The sequence below is a fragment of the Prionailurus bengalensis genome, chromosome E2 (assembly GCF_016509475.1).
Source record: "Prionailurus bengalensis isolate Pbe53 chromosome E2, Fcat_Pben_1.1_paternal_pri, whole genome shotgun sequence".
In the NCBI taxonomy this organism is placed as follows: Eukaryota; Metazoa; Chordata; class Mammalia; order Carnivora; family Felidae; genus Prionailurus; species Prionailurus bengalensis.
The window spans coordinates 763363-791296 of NC_057352.1; the positions used below are offsets into that span (position 1 = coordinate 763363).

Genomic DNA, 27934 nt, shown 5'->3' on the forward strand with positions numbered 1-27934 from the left:
CCCAAGCCTTTCCAAGATGGGCAGCAGCGGCGGGGAGGGCCGTCTAGGCCCCGGACAGTACCGTCGGCTCGCCTGGCGGCTGTGATACTAGCTGCCGAGGTAAGCCCCAGGCGCCGCGGTGGCCGGACTCGCGGCGGAGTCGCTCGGAGTACGTGCCATGGCGACGCTTCCGGGCCAGCCGGAAGCCCACTGCCCAGAACTACAACTCCCGGCAGTCCGCGCGACGCGTCCTGGTCGACGCCGGGGGAGCGGCCGCCATTGTCCGCCGCCGAGGTGAGGCGGTCGCCCAGGCGGTGGGGTCGCCGCCGTTGCCGCCGTGGGAGCCAGGAGGTTGGGAGAACAAGCGCGAAGACGCGGCGCCTGCAGTCGGGGCCGGCGCGGATTCCGCGCCTGCCCCTTCCGCGTCGCCTTCGCGCCCCTGTTTCCCTTGGTTCTGCGACCCTCCCGCCTCCCGCCTCTGGGCTCGCGGCCGCGCTGGGCCGGCTGGGCGGGCCCCGGTGAGCCCTGCACGTCGGGCCTGGCGCTGGGTAGCAGCCGTCGGCTTAGCGCGCCTTTGTCTGCCCCGCCGCGCGTGAAGATCCCAAGCGTACCGCCAGGCCGAACCTTGGAGCGGAACAAAAGCCCGAAGTGAAGCGGCGAAGCGACCCCAAGCTTGCTAAGTCGCTTGCCTCGAGCGGCGGGGACCGGCCCGCAGGGGTGGGAAGCAGGTAAGGCCAGCAGGTAAGGCCGGCCGCTCGCGGGTGCGGGCTCCCGAGCATCGCCTCCGCCTCCGGTGGTGCATAAGAGATCGGGCGGGAGGCCAGGCAGCAGGTGATGCGGCGCCTCTGAGGCCGTTAAAGGGAATAATAAACACCTTTCTTTCCCCAGCGGGTGTTTCTCGTCCGCGCGGGTTCAGCTAAGGCGCCGAGGGACGACGGCGACCGTGGGAGGGGGACAATCCCCTATTCTCTTCACCGTGCAGTGACGGCGGACTTGGTTAGGTTGCAAACAGCGGTGCGGAATCGTTTGCCTACTTTGAGTTTTGGCGCAGATCCCGGTGTTCCTGGGGCCAGCAGGCGTCCTGGTGCTTTATACTCACTCCCAGGAATCCGCAGAGCTCTGACAGTTGGCCCTCGTACCCTCGAGAGGTCTCGGGACTTGCACAAAGACTTGGAACCGACGGACTTTGTGGTCTGGGCTCCACATCAGGAAACGGACAGACTTGGGCCCGGTAGGTCTTGCCGGTTGAGTTCTTGTTTCCCTCCTCCCTTCCTTTTAGATAAAGGTTGCATAACAGAAAATCATTTTAGAGTACAGTTCAGTGGGTTTTGTTGTATATTCAGAAAGTTGTGCAATAATAACTACTATCTAACAGAACATTTTCATCACCTCCTATAAGAAACCACCCGCACCATTAAGTGGTCACTGCGCATTTCTCCCTCCCCGCCCAGCTCTTGGCAACCATTGATTTCTTGGGGGGGGGGGGGGGGGAGGGTGCAGGTGGATTTTACAGTAGTTTTTGTCAAATCAACCAAAAAGTAACCTCGAGGTTGTCACTGACTGTCTCTTAACAACCACTGACAAATTTATACCCTCTCATTCTGGAGTGTGGTCTTTTTTTCAGCTTATTCAAGTCACTCTTCATTTATGTCCTGGAATTCTGTTGTTTTTGACACGTAAATTCTGTTTTCTTACAATGCTCCCTACAAGTCTTTTGTTGCTTCCTTGGATGGGCTGTGTTCTTTGTTCCCACTGGCTCTTCTGTGACAAAGGACCAGTTTTGTCTTTTCCACTTTTGTCATTAGGTTGGTATTGCAATTGTCTGTGAATCACCTTAATCCAGTGCTTTTGGCCAGGCACCTGGTGGATTGATCCTGTGGGATGGCAGCTGTCAATCCGTGGGCCTCCTGGGGTAAGTCCCAATTCTGTGTCTTCCAGGCCTCCTCAGTGGTGAACCTGCTGCAGCCAGGGGTCAGAGCTAGGGAGGGACTGAGAGTTTTGGGGGATTGGAGGGAGTCTCTCTGTCTTGGTATAGAATTAGAACTGAGTGAGATTAAAAAAAAAAAGACAACTTGGTTGTTGGTGAAAAAGGAAAGTGATTAGTGTAAAAGACAGTGTTATTTTGTATATCTACAGTCGTAAGATGTGTTAGTGGTTCTAAGAGATTTTCTACTGATTTGTGGGATTGCTTAGAAGACAGACATACATACAGTCAGAATTTCTCTATCATTGCCATATTTTTTACCTTTAGTGTTGTTTCTCATTTATGTAGAAGTGGCATGTAATTTAAGAACAATGTTAAATAGCGTGGTGTCAGTGATGTGTTATCTTTAAGTGAGGTTTCATGTATTTATCACTAAAGACATCAAGGGAGTATCTTACTACTTAGATTATTATTTTTATTTTATATATTTTTTAATTAATTATTTTTTCATGTTTATTCATTTTTGAGAGAGAGAGACACACACACACAGTGCCAGTGGGGAAGGGGCAGAGAGAGAGGGAGACACAGAATCCAAAGCAGGCTCCAGGCTCTGAGCTGTCAGCTCAGAGCCGGATGCAGGGGTCCAACCCACTAATGGTGAGATCATGACCTGAGTGGTCAGATGCTTAACTGACTGAGCCACCCAGGCGCCCCTCTACTTAGATTATTTTTAAAATTGGGTAACCTTAAACATTTTATCAGATACCTCTTCAGCCATTCAAGTGATTCTATTCTTCTATTATTATTATTTTTTTTATTATTAAAAAAAATTTTTTTAATGTTTATTTTTGAGAGAGAGCATGAGCAGGGGAGGGGCAGAGAGAGAGGGAGACACAGAATCCTAAGCAGGCCCAGGCTCTGAGCCATCACTACAGAGCCAAACGCAGGACTTGAACTCAAGAGCAGTGAGATCATGCCCTGAGCCAAAGTTGGACACTCAACCGACTGAGCCACCCAGATGCCGCCAAGTGATTCTATTCTTGATTCTTCTTGGCTATATCATGTCAGATTTTTGGGTAATGACTTGCCTGTGTATTTCTAGTATAAATCTAGCTTGTTATGTTGGATTTTGTTACATGCCTTGGGCTCTGTTTATGGAACTTCATTACACCCATTAGTGAGACAGATCTGCTTTTCTATTTTGTTGCCTTTAGTCACTGGGATTGTTGTCACAGTGGCTTTTCTTTACTTGTCCCAACCTGATCTGGTGCAGGTGTCCTTACGGACCAGTCCTGGGGAATGGCGGCTGTTGACCCGTGGACCTCCTGGGGTGAGTCAAAAGCCTGTGTCCCCATTGGCCATGTTTGCTGCTGTGTCATGCTTCTTCCAGCAGTGACCTGCCGTGGCCAGGGATTGGAGCTGGGGAGCCAGGTGGGGATTTAGCGCGGGGCGGGGGGGTTCTGGTCCAGGTCTCTCTGTGCAGAGCGGGAACAGGGATGGATCAGAACATCCCATTGGGTGATATGATAGAGTGATGGTGACACCTCCAGGAGAAGGGTGCATGAGAATAAGTGTGTGGCCATTTACAGCTCGGGCCCAGAAAGGATGTGAACTGGTACAACTTCTCAGAGATGGTGCTTCTGGGCAAAGGGGGCCAGTGCAGGACTCATGTTTAGGAACATTACTTCTCTTCTCTGAGCCCCATTTCTTTCCTTCATCTATAAAATGAGGAGTCTCTTTCTTTGCCCAATGGACACGGCTAGGAACTAGCTCTCCCTCAGCGCACTCCCTGCCCCCGCCGTCACCCCGACCAGGAAGGACTCGTCGGCATACTTCCGGTGGGGAGAGCTGCCTCCGTGACTTTGTTTTCCTCCCCAGCTCTGTGTCCTCAGGACTCTGCCTGGCCTGTGGAAGAGAGCCCCAAGGAGGAGAGGAGGGTCACTGGGCTCCCGACAGCCCAGGTCCAGGTGAGTCAGGCATCTGCTTTTTCCTGAAGGGCTGTCCTGTACCCTGGGGTGTCCAGGTTGTCCCCCACCATCCTAGTCTTTGTGTTCTTAAGTTTATAGCAGCTAGACCTTGCCTCAAGAAAGAGTTGGCCAGAAGTTGATTGCTTTCAAAGCACCGACAGGGAGAATTCAAACAGTTTTCTGTGACTTGGAAACACATTATCGACCAACCTGTTCACAGAACTGAGCCCTGGCAATGCCGTGTGTTGTTTTGGTGGACGAGGGGCAGCCCCTTTGGCCGGCAGCAGCCCCCTTTTCTCCTCCCACCTTACCTCACGTATTCAGTGCCATATTGGGTTGATGCTGTCCTGTGAGCTCCGTGCTTGCTGGGCAGAGAACATGGATAAGTCCAAGCCCTGGTCCCAAGGAATTCTCAGTCCCCTTTCCCAAGGTGGTTCAGTCAGCTACTGAGGCCTCATGGCCTGCTGGTGCCACACCTGTGGTTCAGGACATGGGCCTGAGATGCTTAGGGAGGCCCCAAGCCTTGGAGAGGCTGAGCCCAACTAAGGCCTCGAGAAGTGGGAGACAGTCTTCATAAAGTCACTGGGGCACAGAGCAGCTGGAGTCCTTCCGCTGTGGGGAGGGACGCTGCCCAAGAGACATGATGCACTTGGACCAAGAGGTTAAGGGGGCTGCAGGGGCCTGGCCTTTTGTGACCCTGCCCGTGTGTGTTGGGTGAGGGTGGGGGCACCACATGACCGGCATCTGGGTGAAGGATGACCCTAGTTAGAATTGAGGATGCAGAGGCCAGGATGAACCTAACCAGGCCCTGAATGCCTACTGTGGAGCCAGGGCTCCATTCTGGTGGTAATAAAGAGCTTCCTAAGTGCAGTGAGCGCTTAGGCCATTGTCTAAAATGTGGCTGGAAGGGTGTCCCTGGCAGGAATGTGGGGGGAACGGGGTCGTGGGAAGCAGCCTGGCATTTCAGGTGTCAGTGTGACCAGGGCCTGGGAGCAAGACCTTAAGAGGTGTAAGGGAGTTGATGCAGGGTAACTTTGAGACTATTAGCATGTGAGGATGGGTCCTGAGAGGAATATAACAGGAGACATGATATGGAAGAGGTGGCAGGAAATAGGATAGCAGAGTTGATGATACTGGAAAGGTGTCCACTCCTTTTTCTCCTGCCCAGCCTCTTCATTAGAGACACCCACTTAAGAAAAACCAATTGTTTTAATGACTTTATTAAAATATTCAAATACCATAAAAGCGTATAGTTCTGTGGGTTTTTGTATATTCACAGAATTATGCAACTATTACCAACCAGTATCTATTTCTGGTTCTGCTTCTAGAACATTTTTCATCCCCAAAAGAAATTCTATACCCATTAGCAGTCACTCCCTGTTCCTACCACCTTCGACCCCTGGCAACGACTCATGTACTTTCTTTATGTGTTTGTCTCTCCTGGACATTTCACATAAAGGGAATCATATGATATATGACCTTTTGCATTTGGTTTCTATCACTTAGCATATTTTTAAGGATCATTTATGTTGCAGTACATATCAGTATTTTATTTATTTATATGATTCAGAGGCAGCCATTTTTAACTTACTGTTTTTGGTTCCTTAGGGTTGTCTCCATATTTCTAAATGAGATTTTCATCCTGATTCATGAAATTTACATTTACTATTGCCTCCCTACTATGAAAAATGAAGCAAAATAGTTTTGTTACATATTTAGGTTTTATTTGCTAAGTTTAAATAATGGATCAAACAAATGTAAGGTACTGAGGTATAAAATTATTAATAACTTCTCTACGTAACTTAATGCCTCCCCCCCAAATTAAAAATATGTGATGAAATTTCCCATGGTTTCAAAGTTGACTGGTGAAGTGCATCGCAAGTATGCTGTCCTCACGTGGCAGCATGGCTGTCCCGGGGAGCAGAGGGCCTGAACCACGTGGTGCAGAGTGGTGGTTGTCTGGCATCAGAACTCGGGCAGCTTTGATGTTCACGGCTGATATGTTATATAGTCATTTTTAGATTCTGTAAAAGAATTGGCAATGAGGCAAGGCTGAAAGATGGGCCCTGAATCAGTCGCTTGGGAACAAAAGTTAGTTGTAATAAAATGCTGTGAAGAAGTCTTAATAACCACTGGGCTGCACCCTGCTGTTAATTTATGTGAGGGTTCCTGAGAATTATTAGGGTTAATGCTGAGAAAATAAAATGGAGAATTAAAATAACAACACCCTCCAGTGTCTGAAGAGTTGTGATTTCTGAGAACATGCTCCTGGCCCCTCCCCACACTCACTTCAAATTTTTCCCTGTGGGAGATTCAAGACTTGAATCCTGTGAGTTTTGTACTAAGCGAGGTCTTCAGGAACACTAACGAGAGCCCCATGTCCCTCCACTGTTCCCTCCAAGTTAAATACTGAAATAAAGCATTCATCTGGTGAAAACATCAAATGCTGTCATCCCTTGTTATCTGAATAGTCCATTTTGGAGAACATGTTGCATAGCAAAGTTTCAACTAGTGGGAGCCCAGATCCCATTATTTTGAAGAATAGGGAAAATGATACCCCATTTAAAAAACTCCAGCCAGCCTCCTCAGATATGGAAACTCTCCAACCTGTCTGTAACAATCCGCCGATGATTGGTGCACGATTAGTGTGCACATAAATAACAGTAATACTCTGTATCCATCCCTGGCTGGTCTGAGGATGTGCACGTAGTTGTTTTCCTTCTCTGCAAAAAACTTACCTGAAAATACTAATGAAATTCTGAAGTTGCCAAAGAACCCATCTGAATTTCCCCAGATTTCGTGAATGGGCCAGCTGTCCATGATAAAATGCAGGAGCTGATTTTACATCTTCCCTCGGCACCCTTACATCTTCTCTCAAACCTTCCCATGATGTAGATGTACAGCCGGGTTCCATAAAGTGCCGTTGAGAGCCCTGGTAAGCGCTCATACGTATGAACAAAGTGAAATTGCAAGAATGACTACAGGAAATTTAGGTGGGACATTTGCGAGTCACCCTAGCAGATGTTTGTAAAGTGCAACCTCACGTAAGGGTAACCCGGGAATGGAACGGCTTGCTGCTTCCTGTGGGAGCTTCTAGGGTCCCTCTTCTCCACAGTGGTGAGACTGGGTGCCTGACCTCCATCTGCTCTTTCTGTTTCACTCCTAGTCTTGGTTTTGCATTTTCTTTTTTTTTTAATTTGTTTTTAATGTTTGTTTATTTTTGAGACAATGGGAGAGACAGAGTGCAAGCAGTGGAGGGGCAGACAGGGAGACACAGAATCTGAAGCGGGCTCCAGGCTCTGAGCTGTCAGCCCAGAGCCCGACGTGGGGCTCAAGCTCACGAACCATGAGATCATGAATGACCTGAGCCGAAGTCGGACGCTTAACCGACTGAGCCATTGAGGTGCCCCTGGTTTTGCCTTTTCTGCCTCTTCAAGGCCTCCATGAAGTGTGGACCCCAACATGGGGACATACTCAGCTGGGCATCTTTTTTTCTTCCCCTTTGGCAGCGCGTGAGTTCCTTCCCCTTTGATAACATCTACAAATCTGGAAATATTTCTTTTTACTTATTCAAAGTTTTGTTTTGACAAATCCCGTAAGTACAGAAAAGTATGGAAAGTAATCAAATATGGTCTCCATTACTCAGAATGAAGTTGTTAATGTTTTGTAATATTTGCTTAGTTTTCCCCAGTCACATTCTCTTCCCATGTTTACCCAGAATAACTGCTTATGGTGTATACACAGCTAATCAATTGTCTTACTCATATGTAGATAATAAGCTATTTATATAGACATCACATAGATAGTGGTCTAATTCTTTTTAAGTTTTTTTTTTCCCTAAGTCATCTCTATACTCCAGTGTGGGGCTCAAACTCCCAACCCCGAGATCAAGAGTTGCATGCTTTTCCTACCCGTAGCCTTTCTATACCTTTCTTTGCTTATTCAGGGTCAACTTTGAGATCCATCCATGTGATAAGTTCATTCCTTTTGCCCTCTGTTCATCCCTTTTATGGATGGGCGTAGAAGCCCCCCCCCCCCCCATTTTTATTCCTTGAAAAGCTGTGTGGACCTTCTTGTAATATCATTTTGTGCATGCATCTAAATGTTTATCTAGACATACCCCTCAAAGCAGAAGTATGCTGAGTTTTAGGGTGCACGTTTGCAGTATGACCAGCGCTGCCCTGTGGCTCTTGGAAAGGGCCTCCTCTCGTTCTCACCGCCATGGAAGAGAGCCTGTCTCCCTGCATCTCTGCTGCTGAGTGGCAGTGTCGGGTCTTTTAATTTTTGCATAGCTCAAGACCAAAATGGTAGATTGTACGGTAGATTCAATGGTAGATTCCTTGATTGCTAGCAAGGTTGTGTATCTTTACATATTGTTACTGGTCATCTGGATTTCTTCTCTCTGTCTCTCTCCCACTCCTACCTCTGTGTAGACTCTGACCTGTTGATACGTAGGCATTTTGTATGCATTCTGGATCCTGGTTCTTTGCCATGTATGAATTGTCTTCTCCCAGTCTGTAGCTTGTCTTAACTTTGTGGTGTTCTTTTGTCAGTCCCATGTTTCCCGTATCTGTATTTGTTTATAGCTAGTGTTTTTGTTTCTTGTTTAAAGAATTCACATATTTAAAAAAAAAAAATTCTGTTCCTTTAGGTTGTTTCTGAGGTCTTCTCTTACATGGTGGGCCTCCTGAAGCAATTGCTGTGTGTTCACATTTAATAAATTCTTGTTCTTTCAGGGCCCCTCTTGTGTCATCCTGTTTTATACTGAAATCCCTCCAATCAGAGAATTGGGATTGCAGTTCATTGAAAGTAGGATTGTAGATACTGCCAGTATTCTGTGTACTTTTGGCTTCTGCGTTTGGTCTCCCCGCCTGTGCTGCACATGTTCCTTGCGTATCCAGGGCTCTTGTGGTCTCCTTTGCTTACCAGGGAAGAGCTGTGAGGCTGTGTTTGAGTGTTCTGCTTTCCTGTGGCTGAGCAGGTTTGGTTCCTGATTGGCCTTCCTGTGTGTGTGTGTGTGTGTGTGTGTGTGTGTGTGTGTGTGTGTCTCCCTCCCAACGAATCTCACTCTGAGCTCCATGGACCTGCTTGGGCCAGGATCCTCAGGTTGGTTGTGTTTCCGGGCATGCAGCTGGCTGTCAGGCCACAGACCTCCTACCCCACGTTGTTGAGGTTTCAACTCTGGGGTTGTTGGTCACCCGAGCAGCTGGAGAACCTCATGCACTCCTGTGTCTGAGCAGGGTCAAGGCAGTGTTACCCGAGTGTAAGTGCAGGGCATTTGGTGGTGGTGTTGCCCACAAGTGGCTGGTTGGGAGCTGGGATAGCTAGCAAAGCTGTCCTGAGTATGGACTTGCCTTGTCACCTGTTTTCAGCCTGCCTCTCACTCCTGACTTAACAATCGTTTAAGCTCAGAGCCCCAAGCCTCTCCTGGGAACCTCTTCCACCGTAGCCCTTCTAATGTGTGGGGGCTGGGATTCCCTCTGCTTTGTTTCCTTGGTCTGCTACTCTTTCATCTGTTCCCCATCTTGCAAGAACGTGTGGAACAACACGTGCCAATGGCCTCTTCTTTTCACTGGCTGGGATGTTTCTCTTTCTCAAACTTTATTTAGGAGATATTTAAACCCTAAAGTGGAATCTGGACCTTGTGTTAATTCCTGTTAGCATTGTAACAAATTACTACAAACTTAATGTCTTAGAATAATATGAATTTACTGTCTTGTTTTAGAGCTCAGAAGTTTAAAATGGGTTTGTAGGCTCTTGGCAGTCAGCCAGTTCTGTGTTCTCATTGATACCACTTCTTTGACATATTGTTATGTCTTCTCTCTCCCCTTCAGATGTCAATAAATAGCAACCTTTTTCAAAGACAAGGAAAAAAAAAATGGGTCTGTAAGGCCGTGTTCCTTCTGGAGGCTACAGGGGAGAATCTGCTTCCTTGCTTTTCCCAGCTTCTGGAGATTACCCTAATTTCTTGGCCTGTGGTCCCCACCCTCCATCTTCAGGATGCCTTGATCCAACATCATGTCTCCTTTTACTCAGACCCTCCTCCTTCCTCCTTGTGATTACATTGAGCCCACCTAGATGATCCAAGATAATCTCCCCAAATCAATATCCTTAATGTAATCACATTTCTGCAGAGCCCCTTTAACATAATGGTTATAGGTTCTGGGATTTAGGATGTTGCCATGTCTTGGTGAGGGGTGTTATTACAAACACCCATGTTCAATAACTTCAACTGTCAGCTTTTAGCTTTGTGCCTTTTTCTCTATCCTGACACAAAAACTGGAATATTTTAAAGCAAATTTCAGATATTCTATCATTTTGCTTATCAACACTTCTGTGTAATTTCTAAGAGATAACATCCTTTTTAGAAAATAATAACTTTATCAACACCTTTTTCACACCCAACAAAATTAACGACAGTAAGTCCCTGTTATTAGTTAATACCCAGCAATGTTCAGTTTTTTCCAATTGTCCCCAAAATATGTTTTACATTTGGTTCAAATCAGGATCCAAACGAGGACCACACACTGTGTGCTTAATATGCTGAAGAACCAGGTCACTTTCTTGTTGGTTGCCTGATTTTGCCCTCTTGATGACATTGGGTGAGTTCCTCCATCCCTTTGCCTTCCATAAGCTGATAATTGGACTAGAGGGGTGAGTAGATTCAGGTCCCATATTTTTGGTGAGAGTACACCATAGGAGGTGCTGGGTCCTTCCTACTCTGTTGCATTAGTGGGTACAGGACGTCTGATTGTCCCATTTTCGGAAGATGTGATGGATTAGTCAGGCTAACTATAGCCGCCCCTCCATTATTCTTCACGTTATTCAGACATGTTCAGTGTCTGCCTTCCATGTGTGATGTAGCAGTTCCTGATGATCATTGCCAATGTCGACTACTTGATTAAAGGTTGCAGAATCGCTCCCTGCAGTGTCTGTTAGATGTAGTTCTTTTATTCCTTAGGTGCGTATAGGGATTCCATTGGGGTCTTGGGAGGGGTGGGAGGTTAACTTATGACTCAGTTCACCAGCTTAACAGCTGCTAGGGTGTGGGTTTGAAGCTTGTTAAGTGTAGCTGAACTGAAGCCATCAAGTAGATGCCACCCTCTGGAGGAGTTAGGTGGCATGAGGGAGCACACCAAGGGCACCCTGGTGAGAAAGCATGGCCTCCCAGCTGCGTGTGATTGGGTGTGATTGCTCTGTGAAAGTACACTGAGCTTATTATTTCAGCTCACTTGGGCTTTGTGCACTTCACTGTCCGAATGTTACACTTATAATAAAAAGTTTTTATTACTTAAAAACATAGAAGCATCACCCAGCAAGGAAACTGAGGCCCTAGGCAGATCTGTAGAAGAAAGCCAAAGTATTGGCTTGATGAGTCCAAGGTTAGGGATAGTTGCACTAGGAAGTTTTGCTCTGCAGTTTTAAGTGCTTTTCAGAGTAAGGGAATTACTGCAGCAGAATCAGTTGTGTGTTTTAAGCTAAGCATTGTTTGGTGGAGGGGGAGCAGTTGGGATTGACAGAATAAAAGTTGTTACATTGAAGACCAGCCATGAGGGTGAACCTGATCAGAGATACCGAGCTCAATTTGTGAGCTTTGACCAGCAGGGACAGAAAAGAAGGGCGTGAGAAAGGCTGTATGGGGGAAGCAGTAACATAGCGGGCCATGAAGGCGTGGGGAGAAGTTCACAGGAGGCTCAGTGTGGAAATTCCCTGACACGGAGGTGGACCAGAAAGCTGGTTTCCAGATGGAGGGAAGGACCTAGAAGCTATCAGGGCCTGTGGGAATTGTAGTATACCACCCCTGATGGACAGCTCACTCCACCACCACCACAAGGGAAAGCACGCTCCCACTCCACCCTGGAAGTGCCCAGATAACTGAAGCTCACACTGAGTGCTTAAGAGCACTGTGGGCCGAGCGATGGGTTCATTGCAAAAGGTTATAATCATCTTCCCCTCTATGTTTCTAGTGAGCATTCCTGGTTCTATTTTTCCTAAAAACATCAGTTGGAACATTTTAAAACTCAAGGTTGTTTTTTTTTCTTTAAATTTTTAATGTTTATTTTTGAGAGAGACAGTGTGAGCAGGGAAGGGGCAGAGAGAGAAGGAGATAATCTGAAGCAGGCTCCAGGCTCTGAGCTGTCAGCACAGAGCTGGATGCAGTGCTGGAACTCACAGACCGTGAGATCATGACCTGAGCCGAAGTCGGACGTTTAACCGACTGAGCCACCCAGGTGTCCCAAAACTCAAGGGTTTTTTGACAGCAACCGTACCTGATTCTCTGGCTTGGGCTGCTCTGCTCAAAGCTATCATACTCTTAGCTCCAGTCCTTGGGACAGAGATGATCTGGGAATGGAAACCTCCATATAGTCCCTAGGAAGACAGTCTGTGAATATTTAATATCACCCTTCCAGGTACTAGATCCACATGTTGAGCAAAGACTCCAACCTGTTTAGCCTGCAGGCAGTGCTTGTAGTCTGTTTCCTCCCTGGTCCTGGACTTGAGTATCTTTATCTCCAGAGAAGGGCGCCACTGGCCTGGTGGGAGTCCTGTCCATACCAGCCAGTATTACTAGAACTGGGTAAGAGCCTTAAGAGAGACCTATTCATTTTTGTTGTGGTTATCATGGGCCTAGATACCTAATTTCCTAAGAGTATCCCAAATAGGGGGCCCTTAGGTGGCTCCCAGTGAGGCCTGACAAATCAGCTATAGTACTGAACATATCCAGGATAATTCTATATCCTGTCTCCTCCCCAGTGCGGTCAGCCTCACTCCATCCCCAGAAAACATTAGAGGATGTGGCTGCAGGCTGAGGAGGAACATCTGTGCTCTTTTAGGAACCAGTGACTTTCAAGGATGTGGCTGTAGACTTCACCCAAGAGGAGTGGGGGCAGTTGGACCCTATTCAGAGGACCCTGTACCGTGACGTGATGCTGGAGACCTATGGGCATCTGCTCTCTGTGGGTAAGGTGGTGCTGCCTGAGTAAATGAAGGTGTTTCCATGCAATACCTTCTGGTTCTCTGTGTTTAAGAGCTCACAGGCTGTAACTATTGGTAATATATGTTAACTAGATTTAGTGTTATGATAATAACACTAAATGATAATTTCACAATGTATACAAATATTGAAACATGTACATCTGAAACTGATATAATGTTCTGTGTCAATTACATCTCAGTTTTAAAAATTAGCAATGCATAACACCACCACTGACCAATAACACTCAATAAATAAAAAATAAATAAATAAAAAAGAGCTCATGGGGGGTCTCAAAAGGGCTGAGATGATCTTGAGGCCTCCCTGAGGTTCAAGAACAAAATTCCTAATACTTATAAAGCATAAAGTATGCTTATTCTGCCCAAATGATAAGTCAGGGAAGAACAGGCAAGGACATTTTCAAGGCTACACAAGTCTGTGTTTTTTCCTCCATGTGTAGGGAATCAGATTGCCAAGCCGGAGGTCATCTCTCTGTTGGAGCAAGGAGAAGAACCATGGTCAGTGGAACAAGCATATCCTCAAAGCACTTGTCCAGGTGAGGGCAGGTGGGAGCAAGGAACTTTCCTCCAAGCCCTCCTTGTTTGAGAAAGGGGCTGAGGCCATGAGGAGTTACCTTCCTCAGAGACATTCACAATTTCCTCCAAGGAGCTGTATCCCATGTATTGACTTTTTTGTAGCTGTTGATTCAGAGCAAAGGTGGCCACCCTATTAACAAGGTAGCAGATTGTATGAGCTGCAGTTTCCATTCTTCTCCATCCATTCTCCTGATGCCTCTCATATTCTCTGCTGCCCCTTTCTCTGAGATAATTTCTCACTCACTTACCTGCTTTTTAGTGTGTTCATTTCCTTTTGTGACAGACTCATAGCCAGGAGCCACAGACTCTTTTTTTTTTTTTTAAGGGTTTTATATAGGTAATGTATTCACATGATTCAAAAAATTCAGAGCTACATAGAATGTGTGAGCTGAAAAATCTCACTTATTTTTGCTGCTGTTATCCACATTATTTTACCCCACCTCCCCACAGGGCACGTACACACAGGTAACCACTTTTCTTTTATTATAAATGTTTCAGCTATTTTCTTAGTGGTTTCCCTGGGGATTATAATTAATAATTTATAGTAATGTACTTTGGTTAATACCATTAATTTTGGTAGCATACAAAAACTTTTCTTCTGTGTATTTCTATCCTCACCCATTTATGCTGTTATTGTCAGAAATTACATCTATACATAGTATGTCCATCAACACAGACTTGCAATTATTGCTTTGTTTTTGTCTTTTTTTTAATTTCTTTTTTATTTTTGAGAGAGAGACAGAGCGTGACTGGGGGAGGGGTAGAGAGAGAGGGAGACACAAAATCCAAAGCAGGCTCTAGGCCTCTGGTGTGGGGCCTGAACTCAAGAGCTGTGAGATCATGATCTGAGCTGAAGTCAGACGTTTAACCAACTGAACCACCTAGGTGCCTGTTTTTGGCTTTTAAATCAGATAGGAAAAAAAAATTACAAGCAAAAAATGTGTTTAGACAGCCTTGTCATATTTACCTATGTAGTTACATTTATTGGTGTCCTGTATTTTGAGTTACTGCCTGTGTCCTGTCATTTCACCCAAAGGACTCCATTTGTTTTAGGGCAGGTTTGCTGGCAGCAGACTCTCTCAGATGGTTTATCTTGGAGTGCTTTCCTTTCCCCCTCATTTTGGAAGGAGAGTTTTGCCACATACAGGATTCTTGGTTGGCAGTATTTTTCTTTCTTACCTCCATGGTTTCCAGACAGGTATGCCCTGTTGGTCATATGAAAATCACTTGGATATGATGAATACCTTTTCTCTTGCTTGCTGGTTTCAGCATCCTCTATCAGGCTTTGGCTTTTGACAGTTTAATTATGATGGGTATTCTAGGTTCCCAGAAATGTTTTAGAACTTTTCAAAGCCCCTAAGAACGTCTTTTTCCTTGGCTTTTTAAAAATCGTTTTGGTTTTGCGTATTGTTTGCTTTAGCTGTTTGCCATCGTCTCAGGCGGTAATGACTTTTTTTTTTTTTAATTTTTTTTTAATGTTTATTTATTTTTGAGACAGAGACAGAGCATGAATGAGGGAGGGGCAGAGAGAGAGGGAGACACAGAATCGGAAGCAGGCTGCAGGCTCTGAGCCATCAGCCCAGAGCCTGATGCGGGGCTCAAACTCACAAACCGTGGGATCGTGACCTGAGCTGAAGTCGGACGCTCAACTGACTGAGCCACCCAGGCGCCCCAGTAATGACTTTTTAATATACTGCCTGTAAATGTTTGACAAATACCTGCTTCCTAGAGGCTTCCAGCCCCTGACAACCTTTCAAGGGCCTGACAACCACCAAATGGGTCAAATAATGACTATTCTTTGGGAATGAGGCTTTGGGGAACCCCCAGCTTCATTCTGTTCCCTCTAGTACCAGAAATATTGGCTGTTATTTTACAAGGCTGCTGCTGAGCCGGGGAGCCAGAGATGGGACCAGGGTAAGTTACAGTGCCCCAAAGCCCACTGTTCCAAAAATGCAGCTGTCTTTCTTGAATAAACTCTTCTCTGGGCTGCCAGAGGACTTTGGTTAATTTATAGAATTCTGAGGAAATTGATTCTGACAGTTTTTGGTTGCTTTTATGGAACGGTGAAATTTCAGAGGCCCTATTTTGCCATTTTTATTGACCTCTTGCCCAAGATAAGCAGTTTTAATAATTTCTATTATGTTTCCAGAGTTTCCTTACACAGCTAAAAGCATATAGAGATACGGTTATTTTCACCTTTCTAAAAGTAGATTATAATCTATTCTGTTGTGTATCTTGCTGTTTTTAATTTAATAATGTACAACAGCCTGTTCTTGAGTTGTGAAGGTGGCTATCTTCCCATCCATTCTAATGAAGTAGGCTTTTTGGAGTCTCATCAGTTGCCCCCATTCATATCTGAAACCTTCCATCAAGGGCTCTGAATTCCAGGAGCTTTAACTCTCCTACTCTTGGTGCTGACCATTCTGAGTTACTATCCTGAACCACCGTCCTGAGGTTTGGTTCCACCACCTCCATTCTTAAACTTCTACTGTCTTGCAAATCACCTCAACCAACTCTGTGATCCTGCTAGAACCGGGAAGCTCATCTCTTCCTTCTAAATTATGTTTCCTCCTCTTTTTGATGCATATCGCTGCTACCAGCCTCCTGTGAGTCCTCCAAGCTGGAAATTGAGAAGTCTTACCTTCCTTTTCTTCTCCAAGATGTAATGGTTCTTCTAGCTCCTGAGATTTTCTGCCTCTGAAATGTTAGTTGTGTGTCACTCAGCTTCTACCAACATCACCCGCAGGTCCCTTACCAAATTCCAGATCAAGTTAATGAATAAATCTGTACTTATTATTAGCTACCTCAGGTGTTTTTTCTTGATCTACCTCCCTGAAATCTTCTATTATGAGCTCTCTGTCAGTAAATCTGCAGTGATTCGAGTAGCCTTTTAAATAACTCTGACTAGATTTCAAGACCTTCCATTTTTTTCTGTTATTTTTCTCATTTTGTCACTAGCTCGTGCTGTACAGGAGCAGTATGTCTATATTCAAGTAAAGCCTGAAGGCTGAGCTCATGTCATTTCTCTTGTGCGAAACCTTCCTAGATTGTTTCTGTTGAGTACTAATCTCTGATCTCCTTTCCTAGCCTCCCACCCGCCCAGCAACTGCATCCCCTCAGGCTCAGTGATACACTGTGTGTATTGTTGACAACTGTTTAGTATGTCCTCTCATCACATAGGTTCTAACTCTCAGGTTAGATGATACTTTGTTGTCCTGTCTCTGGTTCTGGATACTCAGACTACAAGTACCAACTATAAAGTAGGACAAGAATTGTTCATTTGCTCAGCTACCATTTCTTAAAGTTTCTACTGGAAGGATTCAAAATCTATATGAAGATTGATCATTCCCTAACTTCTAGGAGCTAAGCTTGAAATTAGTAATAAATGCCACATCTTGAGCAAAGTAGGGCCCCTGTTGTAATGGAGTTGGATAGTAAAAGGAAGGAAATGGTGTATAGTGAAGACAGAAGAAAAACCTAGAGAAAGCGGACAAGAGTCTGTGTCGAATAAGGTATCTGTGGCTTAGACCCTGCGGTAGGGTAAATAATGACACCCCCTTTCTCCCAAAGGATGTCCACATCTTAAACTTGTGAATATGGTACTTCGTATGGCAAAGGGGCTTCTCAGATGTGAATAAATTTTGAGATGGAGGGATTATCTTGTATTATCTGAATGACCATGGTAATTGCAAGGTCCTTGTAAGAGCGAGGCAGGAGTGTCTGAGACACAGAGAGATGTGGTGACAGAAACAGAGGATGAAGTGTTATGCTCTGCAGACGGAGGAAGGAGCTATAAGCCAAAGAATGCAGGCAGCTTCTAAAAGTAGGAGAAGGCCACGCTGTAGATTCTGCCCTAGAGGGAGGCTCCCCTGATTGTAGCCCAGTAAAAGCCATTTTGGACTTCTGACTTCCAAAGCTGTAAAGTAATAAGATTGTGTGATTTTAAGCTGCTGCATATGTGGTAATTTGTTACAGCAGCAGTAGGAAACTCAGACAGACCCCTTCAGTTGTTGGAGGACTGTTACCTCAGCAGTGATGGTGGATAGCTTTCATATGTTGAACTTGCCAGACATTTCACTGGATTCACAATCTCGCGAAGATATTGGAAACATCCTCTGTGGATAGTATAGAGCCAGTATGTATGAATGTGTGTGTGTGTGTGTGTGTGTGTGTGTGTGTGTGTTTATATATACATAGATTTTTAAAAATTTTATTTGTAAGTAATCTCTACACCCAACGTGGGGCTTGAATTCACAACCCCAGGATCAAGAGTTGCACGCTCTACTGACTGAGCCAGCCAGGTGCCCGGAGCCACAACTTAAATACAGATTATATCAGGCTATAACTCCTGTGTCTTCATCATAATGTGTTGCCTTTCGAGTCTGTCTTGTGTGCCATTGCTTTGCAAATCATTCTGTAGTTAGAAGGGTTGTAACTGTAGGAGTGTTCTTAATCTATGGTGATTTGTGGGCTGACGAATTTTGTGTCATTGACTGAATGGAATATGAAACAATGCGACAGCATATTATCATAGATAAGATCCTTGCTTGAAGCTTCTGCTGGTGATACTTTCTCTTACTGCCAGTCCCTCCTTTTTGGGGGGCAGGTGTCAAAATAGGGAAGGAGTCAGGATATTAAAACACAGAAGTGAATTAGGACACTTTCATCATTTAAACATAAGTTAAAGGCCTGGTTGCTTGTTTATCTTGTAAGCAAGTTATTTCTTATTTTTTCACCTTAATAATATTCACTGGGTCCCTTTGTCAGGGATCCCCCAGGCCACCCTTGGGTTCAGTGATTTCACTAGGATGCACAGGACTCAAAAGTCATTGTACTTTTGTAATGGTGTATGACAGTGAAAGGATACAAAGCAATGCAGAGGGAGAAAGCACATGAATATAAGTCTGGGGGAAACCAAGTGCAAGCTTTCAGTAGTCCTTTTCCAGTGGAGTTGCAGAGGACACACACGTTTAATTCCTTCAGCAGTGAGTTGTGACAACACATATGACATGTCATCTACTAGGAAAGCTGGCCAGAGCCTAGGAGTCCAGGGTGTTTATTGGAGATTTGAATACACAGTGCCTGTGTAACTGACTGTAACCACTGAAGCTCCAGACCCCCAGAAGGAAAGCAGATGTTCACCATAAATGACCATAAATGCCATTTGTACACATTATCTAGAGAGATACTACACAGTGTGCTTCAAGGCCTCAAGCATGCAAAACACTCTTAGACCATTCCAGGACCTCGATTCCTTTACCATACACCTTTATCCTGGTCTTTTTTTCTATGGGAAAATGCCCCTAAATGGTTGTTATTGGTATCCAGTATACACTTACGCTGGTTCACATACTTTTTTTTTTCACTATTCTCCTCTTCCCTGTTATGATCTTTGTGTTACAAATCTATTTGAAAACAAGGTCACACCTGCCTTTTCAATAATATGGACAATAAATCTCACTTTTCCCACTCTATTCTCGGAAATTTTTTCTCTGTGCTCTCATGGCTTTTTTTTCTGATTATTTCAGAGTGGATGAGAAATCTTGAAAGCAAAGCATTGATCCCAACACAAAGCATTTTTGAGGAAGAACAATCCCATAGCATGAAGCTGGAAAGATACATATGGGATGATCCTTGGTTCTCCAGGTTAGAAGTCTTGGGATGTAAAGACCAGTTGGAAATGTATCACATGAACCAGAGTACAGCTATGAGGCAAATGGTCTTCATGCAAAAGCAAGTACTATCTCAAAGAGGTTCAGAATTCTGTGAACTTGGAGCAGAGTGTAGCCAGAGCTTAAACTTTGTTCCATCTCAGAGAGTTTCTCAAATAGAACATTTCTATAAGCCTGATACAAATGCTGAAAGCTGGCGGTGTAACTCAGCCATAATGTATGCAGATAAGATTACCTGTGGAAATCATGATTATGACAAAACTTTCTACCAGTCCATACAACCTAATCAGCCTGAAAGGATGCAAACTGGAGATAATCTTCTTAAATGTACTGATGCTGTGAAATCTTTCAATCATATACTACATTTTGGTGATCATAAGGGAATGCATACAGGAGAAAAACTCTATGAATATAAGGAATGCCATCAAATCTTTAACCAGAGCCCATCATTTAATGAACACCCACGACTTCATATTGGAGAAAACCAGTATGATTACAAAGAATATGAGAATATCTTTTATTTTTCATCATTTATGGAGCGTCAAAAAATTGGTACTGTAGAGAAAGCATATAAATACAATGAATGGGAGAAAGTCTTTGGGTATGACTCATTCCTTACTCAACATACAAGCACATACACCTCAGAGAAACCCTATGAATATAATGAATGTGGAACATCTTTCATCTGGAGCTCTTACCTTATCCAGCATAAGAAAACTCATACTGGAGAGAAACCCTATGAATGTGATAAATGTGGAAAAGTATTTAGGAATCGTTCGGCCCTTACTAAACATGAACGGACTCACACTGGAATAAAGCCCTATGAATGTAATAAATGTGGAAAAGCCTTCAGCTGGAATTCTCATCTTATTGTACATAAGAGAATTCATACAGGAGAGAAACCTTATGTATGTAATGAATGTGGGAAATCTTTCAACTGGAACTCCCATCTTATTGGACATCAGAGAACTCATACCGGAGAGAAACCCTTTGAATGTACTGAATGTGGGAAATCTTTCAGCTGGAGCTCCCATCTTATTGCCCACATGAGAATGCATACTGGAGAGAAGCCCTTTAAATGTGATGAATGTGAAAAAGCTTTCAGGGATTACTCAGCCCTTAGTAAACACGAAAGAACTCACTCTGGAGCAAAACCATATAAATGTACTGAATGTGGAAAATCCTTCAGCTGGAGTTCCCATCTTATTGCCCATCAGAGAACTCACACAGGAGAGAAACCCTATAACTGTCAGGAATGTGGCAAAGCATTCAGAGAACGCTCAGCCCTCACTAAACATGAAATAATTCATTCTGGAATCAAGCCTTATGAATGTAATAAATGTGGGAAGTCCTGCAGCCAGATGGCTCACCTTGTTAGACATCAAAGGACTCATACTGGAGAAAAGCCCTATGAGTGTAATAAATGTGGAAAATCCTTCAGTCAGAGCTGTCACCTTGTTGCTCATCGGAGAATTCACACTGGTGAGAAACCCTATAAATGTAATCAATGTGAAAGATCTTTTAACTGTAGCTCTCACCTTATTGCACACCGGAGAACTCATACTGGAGAGAAACCATATAGATGTAATGAATGTGGGAAAGCATTTAATGAGAGTTCTTCCCTTATTGTACATCTAAGAAACCATACTGGAGAAAAACCCTACAAATGTAATCATTGTGAGAAAGCTTTCTGTAAGAATTCTTCTCTCATTATTCATCAGAGAATGCATAGTGGAGAGAAACGCTTTATATGCAATGACTGTGGAAAAGCCTTTAGTGGTCACTCAGCCCTACTTCAGCATCAGAGAAATCATAGTGAAGAGAAACTGTGAATTGAATTGATAAGACATTTTTCTTTTATTGTACATTTGGTAACACACTGAAAAAAAAACCCTATAAATATAATCAAGAGGGCAAATTGTTTAGTAAGAATTCAGAAAGACTTCTTTTTATTATTTGGTAGAAAATATCTCCTTAGAAGAAACCTATGAATGAAAAGAATAGAACAAAGCTTTCAGCAGTTATGTAGCCTTTATTTAACATCAGAGAATTACAGTGAAGAAACCTCAAATCCCCTCATGGTCCTACTTGATTCCTACCAGGAATCCTACTTGAGGAACATGAATATAGAGAATAAGACTTCTTTCAGTAAGAGATCTCAACTGAGGTCTGAATTTGTGGATCGCAGTGCATTGTTAAGGGGAACCTTATTCTAGGAAAAGTTTTTTAACTGAAAGTACACTGTTTTGCATCAAGCTGGAATAATGGATAGGAAGCTTTATAATAACATCTTGTGCATAATTATGGAAATACAGATTTTGCTGTTACAAAGGGAGAATGTGGGTGCCGTTTAAGGAACACAATATGAAATACTAAATCTGAATTTAAGAAAAAAAATTAGTATTGAATGGGATATTTACTGTCGATCAAGATTAACCTTAGAAAACATTAGTAAGTGATTTTACTAATGGTGGAAAGATTATTACCTAGAAGTATGAGACTGATGTTGTTAGAACAAAAGTTGACAGTTTATGACCCATTGTGTCAGTGTCCATGGTTTACTCATGATTGCATTGTTGGACAATTCACTTGTAATCTGTTTTAGGCAATCACTGTAAGTTACAGTTGTGGACACTGCATCGATATACATAATGTTAAGGAATGAAAAGGACACAAAATTGTATATACGTATCTATTATAACATCTAAAAAATGTATATGGATAAGGACTGGAAGGATCCATGGAGAAATTAACCTTGTTAATTTAAGATTTTTAAAAAATTTTTATAAACACAGCACCTATGTGCTAGGCTTTGTTTTAAATGCTTTCAAATATTAACTTGTTCAATCTCCTTAACTCTATGAGATAGGTACTATTATTATCCCAGTTTTACAAATGGAGAAACTCGTGCAGAGTGTTGAGAAACCTACCTAAGGACACACAGCTATTAAGGAATGGAACCAAGATTGTTTGGCTCTAGAGTCATGTTTTTAAATACCATGTTATGCTGCCTCTCCAGTGATTTTTTTTTCCCCTAAATTTTTCTTTTGTTCAGTTTTCTATAGTAGATAACTTGATAATAAAAACCGAGAAATTCCTAAACAGTGAGAAATAAAGTTACCTGGCTCTCTGACCTGAATGATTTCTGGTAACATGAGAGCTAAGCTGCCTTTGGAATATGAAGTCTGGATTGGACAGTCAGAATCACTGCCATTTTCTAGGACTTGGGTTCCCTAAGATTTCACCACCCACAATACTGAGCATTATAGCACAACAGTGACTGGAACACAAATCGGAGGTTTGGGCAATGCTGAGGAATGCCTCTTGATGGGGTTAGAATGGCCCTTGTGGGGCAGAGAGCAAGAGACACTACAGCACATGGGAGCATTGTTTCTCAAGGTCTCTCTCAAATTCAGTGTTTATGCTTTCTTTATCTTCTCTTGATGAGAAGATTGCTTGATAGTAGGGGCACTTCAGAAGGGAAGGAAACTCACCAATTCATCAGAGTGAGGAAGTCTCTCTGAGTGCTCCTAGGGGAAAGGAGGCAGGATGGATAAGCAGATTTAGGTGGCTTCTCTCCTGTTCACAGATATTTCCTCTATTTCCCTAAAGTAGGACTATAATTACGGGCCAGGAATCCTTGGATAGGCTTCAAGGACATTGGTTAGAAATCCAGGATACAAAAGGTTCATCTAGTTCTTACAGGGTCCATGACTCCCCATTGGTTGAGAAACAGTGGCCTACTGGTGTGGGAGGGTGTGTGTTCTGTAGCTGGAACTCACATAGGTATGTAACCTCTGATTCCTTACCTTTCAGGGCTTAGTGCATAGTGGTCACCCAATAAATGTTGCAGGAGTAAATTAACTGAATGCATTTCTCATGTGATTTCTGCAAATATCTTTAGAATAGAATTAGCAATGTTATCTCTGTAAGAGAAAGTAGTATGTGTCAAGTAATACTGTGAATATATGGGTAGAGTATTCTAATACCCAGTGTAATACGCTTTGAGCAAACCGAGATTCTTTGATTTAGCGACTCCAAAGAATCTCATAATTCATATACAATATTACACAAGCATCCTGACAAGTCACTCTATATTACGCAGCTTAATATCTTTTAAAAAAGTTTTTCTAAAAGTGCCTTTTGTGGCCCAGCCCATATCACAAGTCAAGAGAAAGTCCCAGACTTCTGCTTCCTCCTGGAAGGATCCCTACATCTCTATCATCTATCACACAGCCTTATATGCACAGTGTGCCTTGGATGTTCAGGACTCCCACACCCCTTCACCTCCCTTACTCCAACCCTCTAACCTATGTATGGCTTAGTTCATTGCCCCCCCCCCCTTTTTTTAACCCCATGTTCAACTCCCCAACTCTGGAACCTTCTGCTGGGCCCAACTGGAACTCATTTCATCATGATCTCTTCCTTGAAACCTTCCTGCTGTGACTGAAGCTTGAGTCTCCCCTATGCACAGTGTCTCTTATGATGGCTTCAAGGGGTGGCTCCTTTCTCCTCCCCTCCACCCCCCCACTTTTCTCATTTGCAGCCTCTAGATTGTTCCTCCCTTCTCTCTAAAACTCACCTCTGACTCTTGGGACATGAGACCATCACACTTGCTTCCCTTCATTCCAGTCATCTATTATGAGTCACTCATCCACATATCAAAGAATTCGGCACCTGCCTTACTGCATCTAGAACCATTCCATCATCCATCTGAATGATCTTCCCATGTCCTGACCTCACAGGACCCCTCTGCTTATGGTTTTGTCAACCACTTGCCACAGTCAGTCACTCCCATGGTCATCCCTAGGACCATTCCATTACTAGTGACTGGAACCCCTCCACCATCTGTTTCCTAAGCTGCTTGGCTATTTAGTATCAAAATTCCAACAATTCCTTGACTTAACCTTCCCTCAGGCTCACTGCCAGCAGGTGACTTTGCTTCCCGCTTACCTGAGAACAGAAGGAATCGGTAGAAGCCTTCCATAACATCTACCCATTGTCCACAGTGTCTGCGCTGTCCCACAGGGACCTACATACAAACTGGCTGGGTTGACTCCAGAGCCTATCTCGAGGGCATTGCTCTAGCAAGTTTGCCTTATCTCCTGTATCATCACGTTTTGCCTATGTACTAGATTATTCCCACCAATATGTAAACATACTTAAAAAAAAAAACAACTCTCGATAACACATTCCCTTCTAGCTCCTGCATAATTTCTCTGCTTCATTATAGAAAGCAAAAATTTTTCAAGAGTTGTCTGTTTTGCTGTCTCCACTTCTTTTCCATTCTTGAAACCTCTCCAAACCTACCTCACTGCCAGATGTCCTCCACATTGCTAAACCTAGTAGTCAATTCTGTTTTTTACTTCCTTGAAATACCAGCAGCATTATGGATCATGGATCATTACCTCCTTGAAGCATGTTTTTCACATGGCTTTCAGGACTTTACACCTGATTCTGGCCTTCATTTCAGGCCCCCTTAGCTGTTTCCTCCCCCACTTCCCTTACCTCTTACTGTCAGGGTGCCCCATTTCCTGTTTACATCCCTGAAGTTCTCATCCAGTCTTGAGGCTTCAAACACCACTGTTATGCTGAGGACTTTCCTTTTAGGGCTACAGTTTGATGAGTGTTGAAAAATGTCTACACCCTTGTTACTATCACTACAATCAAAACTATATTTTCCCTTTCCCAAAAAGTTCCTTTATGTCTCTTTAGTTAATCCCCATCACACCCCACTGCCCTAACCTCTGGGCAACACCTGTCTGCTCTGCCACTACATACTAAGATTGTCTTTTAGAGTTTCATATAAATAGAATCACACGGTATTTTATTCATATACTACTTTTACTATGTGGACACTTTTGGGATCAGGTCTTTTCTCCACATGTTTTTTTGTCTGTTTTTGAGGTTCATCCATGTTGTAGTTCGTATCAGTAGTTTACTCCTTTTTTTTTTTTTTTTTTTTTTTTGCTGAGTAGCATTCCATTCTGTGAATGTGCTACCATTACTTATCCTCTTCACCTGCTGATGAGCATAAAGTTGTTTCCATTTGTTGGCTATTGTAAATATAGCTGATACAGACATTCTACCACAGGGCTTTTGTGTGTGTAAGTTTGCATTTATCTTGGGTAAAAACCTAGGAGTGGAGTGGCTGGGTTTGAAGTATATGCATAACTTCCTAAGATACTCTCTGTGGGCTTTTAGTCTGATGTCTTTAATCTGTTTTACATTCTGGGAAATGTCTTTTTTTGTGATATTATCCATTTTTTTTTAAAGAATAAGAAGCACTTCGTGCTCTCTCTCTGCTTTTCAAAAATGAATAAATGTTAGAAAAAAAAAAGGGGGGGGTGTGCACCTGGGTGGCTCAGTTGGTTAAGCATCCAACTTCAGCTCAGGTCACGATCTCATAGTTCGTGAGTTTGAACCCTGTATCGGGCTCTGTGCTGATGGCTCAGAGCCTGGAGCCTGCTTCAGATTCTGTGTCTCCCTCTCTCTCTACCCCTCCCCTGCTCATGCTCTGTCTCTCTCTGTCTCAAAAATAAATAAACACATTAAAAAAAAATAAGAACCACAAAACATTATTGCACAAGGAGGATACAAGCATAGGGAGCATTACAAGAGATAAAAAGGTCAGTTTTTAGAAGTCTGTGATATGCTTAAATCTGAGACCAACAAATAAAGGCTTACTTTTGTTCCAGTGACAAATGGTAACAGAATGATGGTAGTGAGGCTTGTACAAGGATTGGTAAATATAGAAAACAAGGAACAAGTCAGGCCAGTCTATAGGTTTAAGGCTCTTTCTGCCTGGATTTCTGTTAAACCTCCTTGATTACGACTCTTTTAGCCACATAGCATATAGTGGGCTTTGTTTTTCTGAACTTCCACTGTTAGTTTTATACATCCTTGACAGTTATGTACAGGCACAGTTGGTTATACGCATTCACCTTGCTAATCTACCAGGGTGCTCTGCTCACCAGCTCTAGCCCACTTCTTTGGAAAGCAATCAGGTATTCCCAAATTCCTCTTCTCATTCTATGCCTCTAAATTTCCTTTCTGAGCTTTTTAACATTTATTTCCCTCTCGTGTATTTTCCTTGTTTACCAGGGAGTAACTGCCTCCCTTCTTTGCATTGATGACTAAAAGAAGAAGAAAAAAGAACTAAGAGGCAATAAATCATCCCAGGGGTAGTCAGATTTGACAAATGTTACATTTCCTTCTAAGATCAAATTCCTGTGTTTCCGATTTTATCTTGAGTAGCTTTGCATATAAGCGGTGTTATGTCTGTAGTAAAAACAAGGTAAATTATGACAGTAACTGTACTGTTATTGTTATTAGCACAAACAAAAATATACAAATTTAGAATTTTATATGTCATAATATAGTAAAGGAATTTTGAATGAGATGTTCTAGGACCAGTGCTAAATACTTTATGGAAATTTATCTTATTTTTAATATTTCATCCTTTCCATTTAAAAAGTTTCTCTTTTATGACTCTGATTATTCAAAGGTTAGCACACCTGTGTCTGTTGTCCATATTTCTTAGCCTTTCTTTTATGTTCTCTAATTCCTTTTCCTTTCTTTTTTTTCTTTTGTCTGGACATTTTCTCAATTTGCTCTTCCAGTTTGCTAAGTTTATTTTTCAGCTGTCCATTTTGCTATTTATTGCCTCTACTGTGTCTTCATTTCAACTATTGTTTTACATACCTAATATTTATACTTGGTTCTTTTTTATGTGTCATTATTCTCATTTCTTATTGTTACTACCATGCTTTACTCCTTAAATGCATTTAATAGACTAATTTAAAATTTTGTTCCATCTGTTCTAATATATCTGTTTCTGATGGATTCTGTAATCCAATGTTTGTTTTCTCTTGAAATTGTTATGCTCTGAAAATTGCTTATTACTTGGGCCAGTGAGTATATATCTTTTGGGATCACTGGCTATTTTATCAATTGTTACGCATACATGTGATGGGATCAGATCCTGGTACCTATAAACCCCACTGAGTTCAGGGGTAGAGACAATGGATCCTGGGAGGGGAGGTTGAGGCCTCAGAAAGCTAGTCAATGATTCCTCGTCCCATGAGATAACTCCTTGGAATGTGATTCACCATCCCAGAGCTTTGAGGAGGCAGGATGGAGAAACACTTGCCTGAGGTGATGTGTTCTGTGCCTGTTTCTCTGCTGCTCACAGGCTACTGCCTTGCCTTAATTCCACTCCTCAGGATGTCTGGACCAGAAGTTGGGTTACAGCAGCTGTGAGCACACTGTTCTAAGGCAAAGGAAGAGAAGAAACAAGTGCAAACTCCAGAAGTTCCTTTTGTTTTTTTATTACAGCTGAGCTATACCATCTCCTGCTCCAGCCAGCCAGCCCAGCATACTAGTTCAAATCAGGTACCAACCCAAGTCTTTCTAGCAGTTTCTGATATTCCCAGATCTTTTGCCTCTTAGGTTATACCTGGGTTTATCTCAGGTAGGTGTCTGTGGTTGAATTGGCTTGTATGAACCAAAACGGGAATCTCTGTTGTGAATCTTCTTTGAGTACATTGTCTCAACATGAGGTTTTGAGACCACGTCCCATTACAGCTCCCCTTATTCTCTCAACTTCTCCGTAGGAGCAGCACACAGCACAGGCAAGTCCAAGGCCAAGAGGTTCTATTTAAAATGGCAGATCCCTTGGGGCGCCTGGGTGGCTCAGTTGGTTGAGTGTCCAACTTTGGCTCAGGTCATGATCTCAAGGTTTGTAGGTTCCAGCCTGTGTTGGGCTTTGTGCTAACAGCACAGGGCCTGCTGCTTCGGGTTCTCTGTCTCCTTCTTTCTGC

General features: G+C 43.4%; 1 protein-coding gene across 5 annotated transcripts; it reads left to right on the plus strand.

Annotated features, from left to right (window-relative positions):
* Positions 1–220: 220 nt before the first annotated feature.
* On the plus strand, positions 221–27883 carry ZNF606 (zinc finger protein 606). Of its 5 annotated transcripts, none has more exons than XM_043599986.1 (8): positions 221–707; positions 868–1210; positions 1785–1891; positions 3177–3233; positions 3782–3870; positions 12705–12831; positions 13305–13400; positions 27307–27883. In XM_043599986.1, the coding sequence occupies exons 3-8, from the start codon at positions 1861–1863 to the stop codon at positions 27372–27374; spliced, it is 468 nt and encodes a 155-aa protein (XP_043455921.1). In that variant the 5' UTR covers positions 221–707; positions 868–1210; positions 1785–1860; the 3' UTR covers positions 27375–27883. The 5 variants fall into 5 exon arrangements, with proteins under 5 accessions (XP_043455921.1, XP_043455922.1, XP_043455918.1 ...); XM_043599987.1 differs by having other exon boundaries at positions 27450–27883; XM_043599983.1 differs by lacking the exon at positions 27307–27883 and adding an exon at positions 18969–22981 and having other exon boundaries at positions 226–707.
* Positions 27884–27934: the final 51 nt, after the last annotated feature.

Excerpts from the sequence above, each read along its gene's own strand:
- ZNF606 (XM_043599983.1), top strand. The coding sequence starts at position 1,861 with ATGGCAGCTGTCAATCCGTGGGCCTCCTGGG. Across the intron at positions 3,234-3,781 it reads TGACCCGTGGACCTCCTGGG|CTCTGTGTCCTCAGGACTCT; the intron begins GTGAGTCAAAAG and ends TTTCCTCCCCAG. Across the intron at positions 12,832-13,304 it reads TGGGCATCTGCTCTCTGTGG|GGAATCAGATTGCCAAGCCG; the intron begins GTAAGGTGGTGC and ends CTCCATGTGTAG.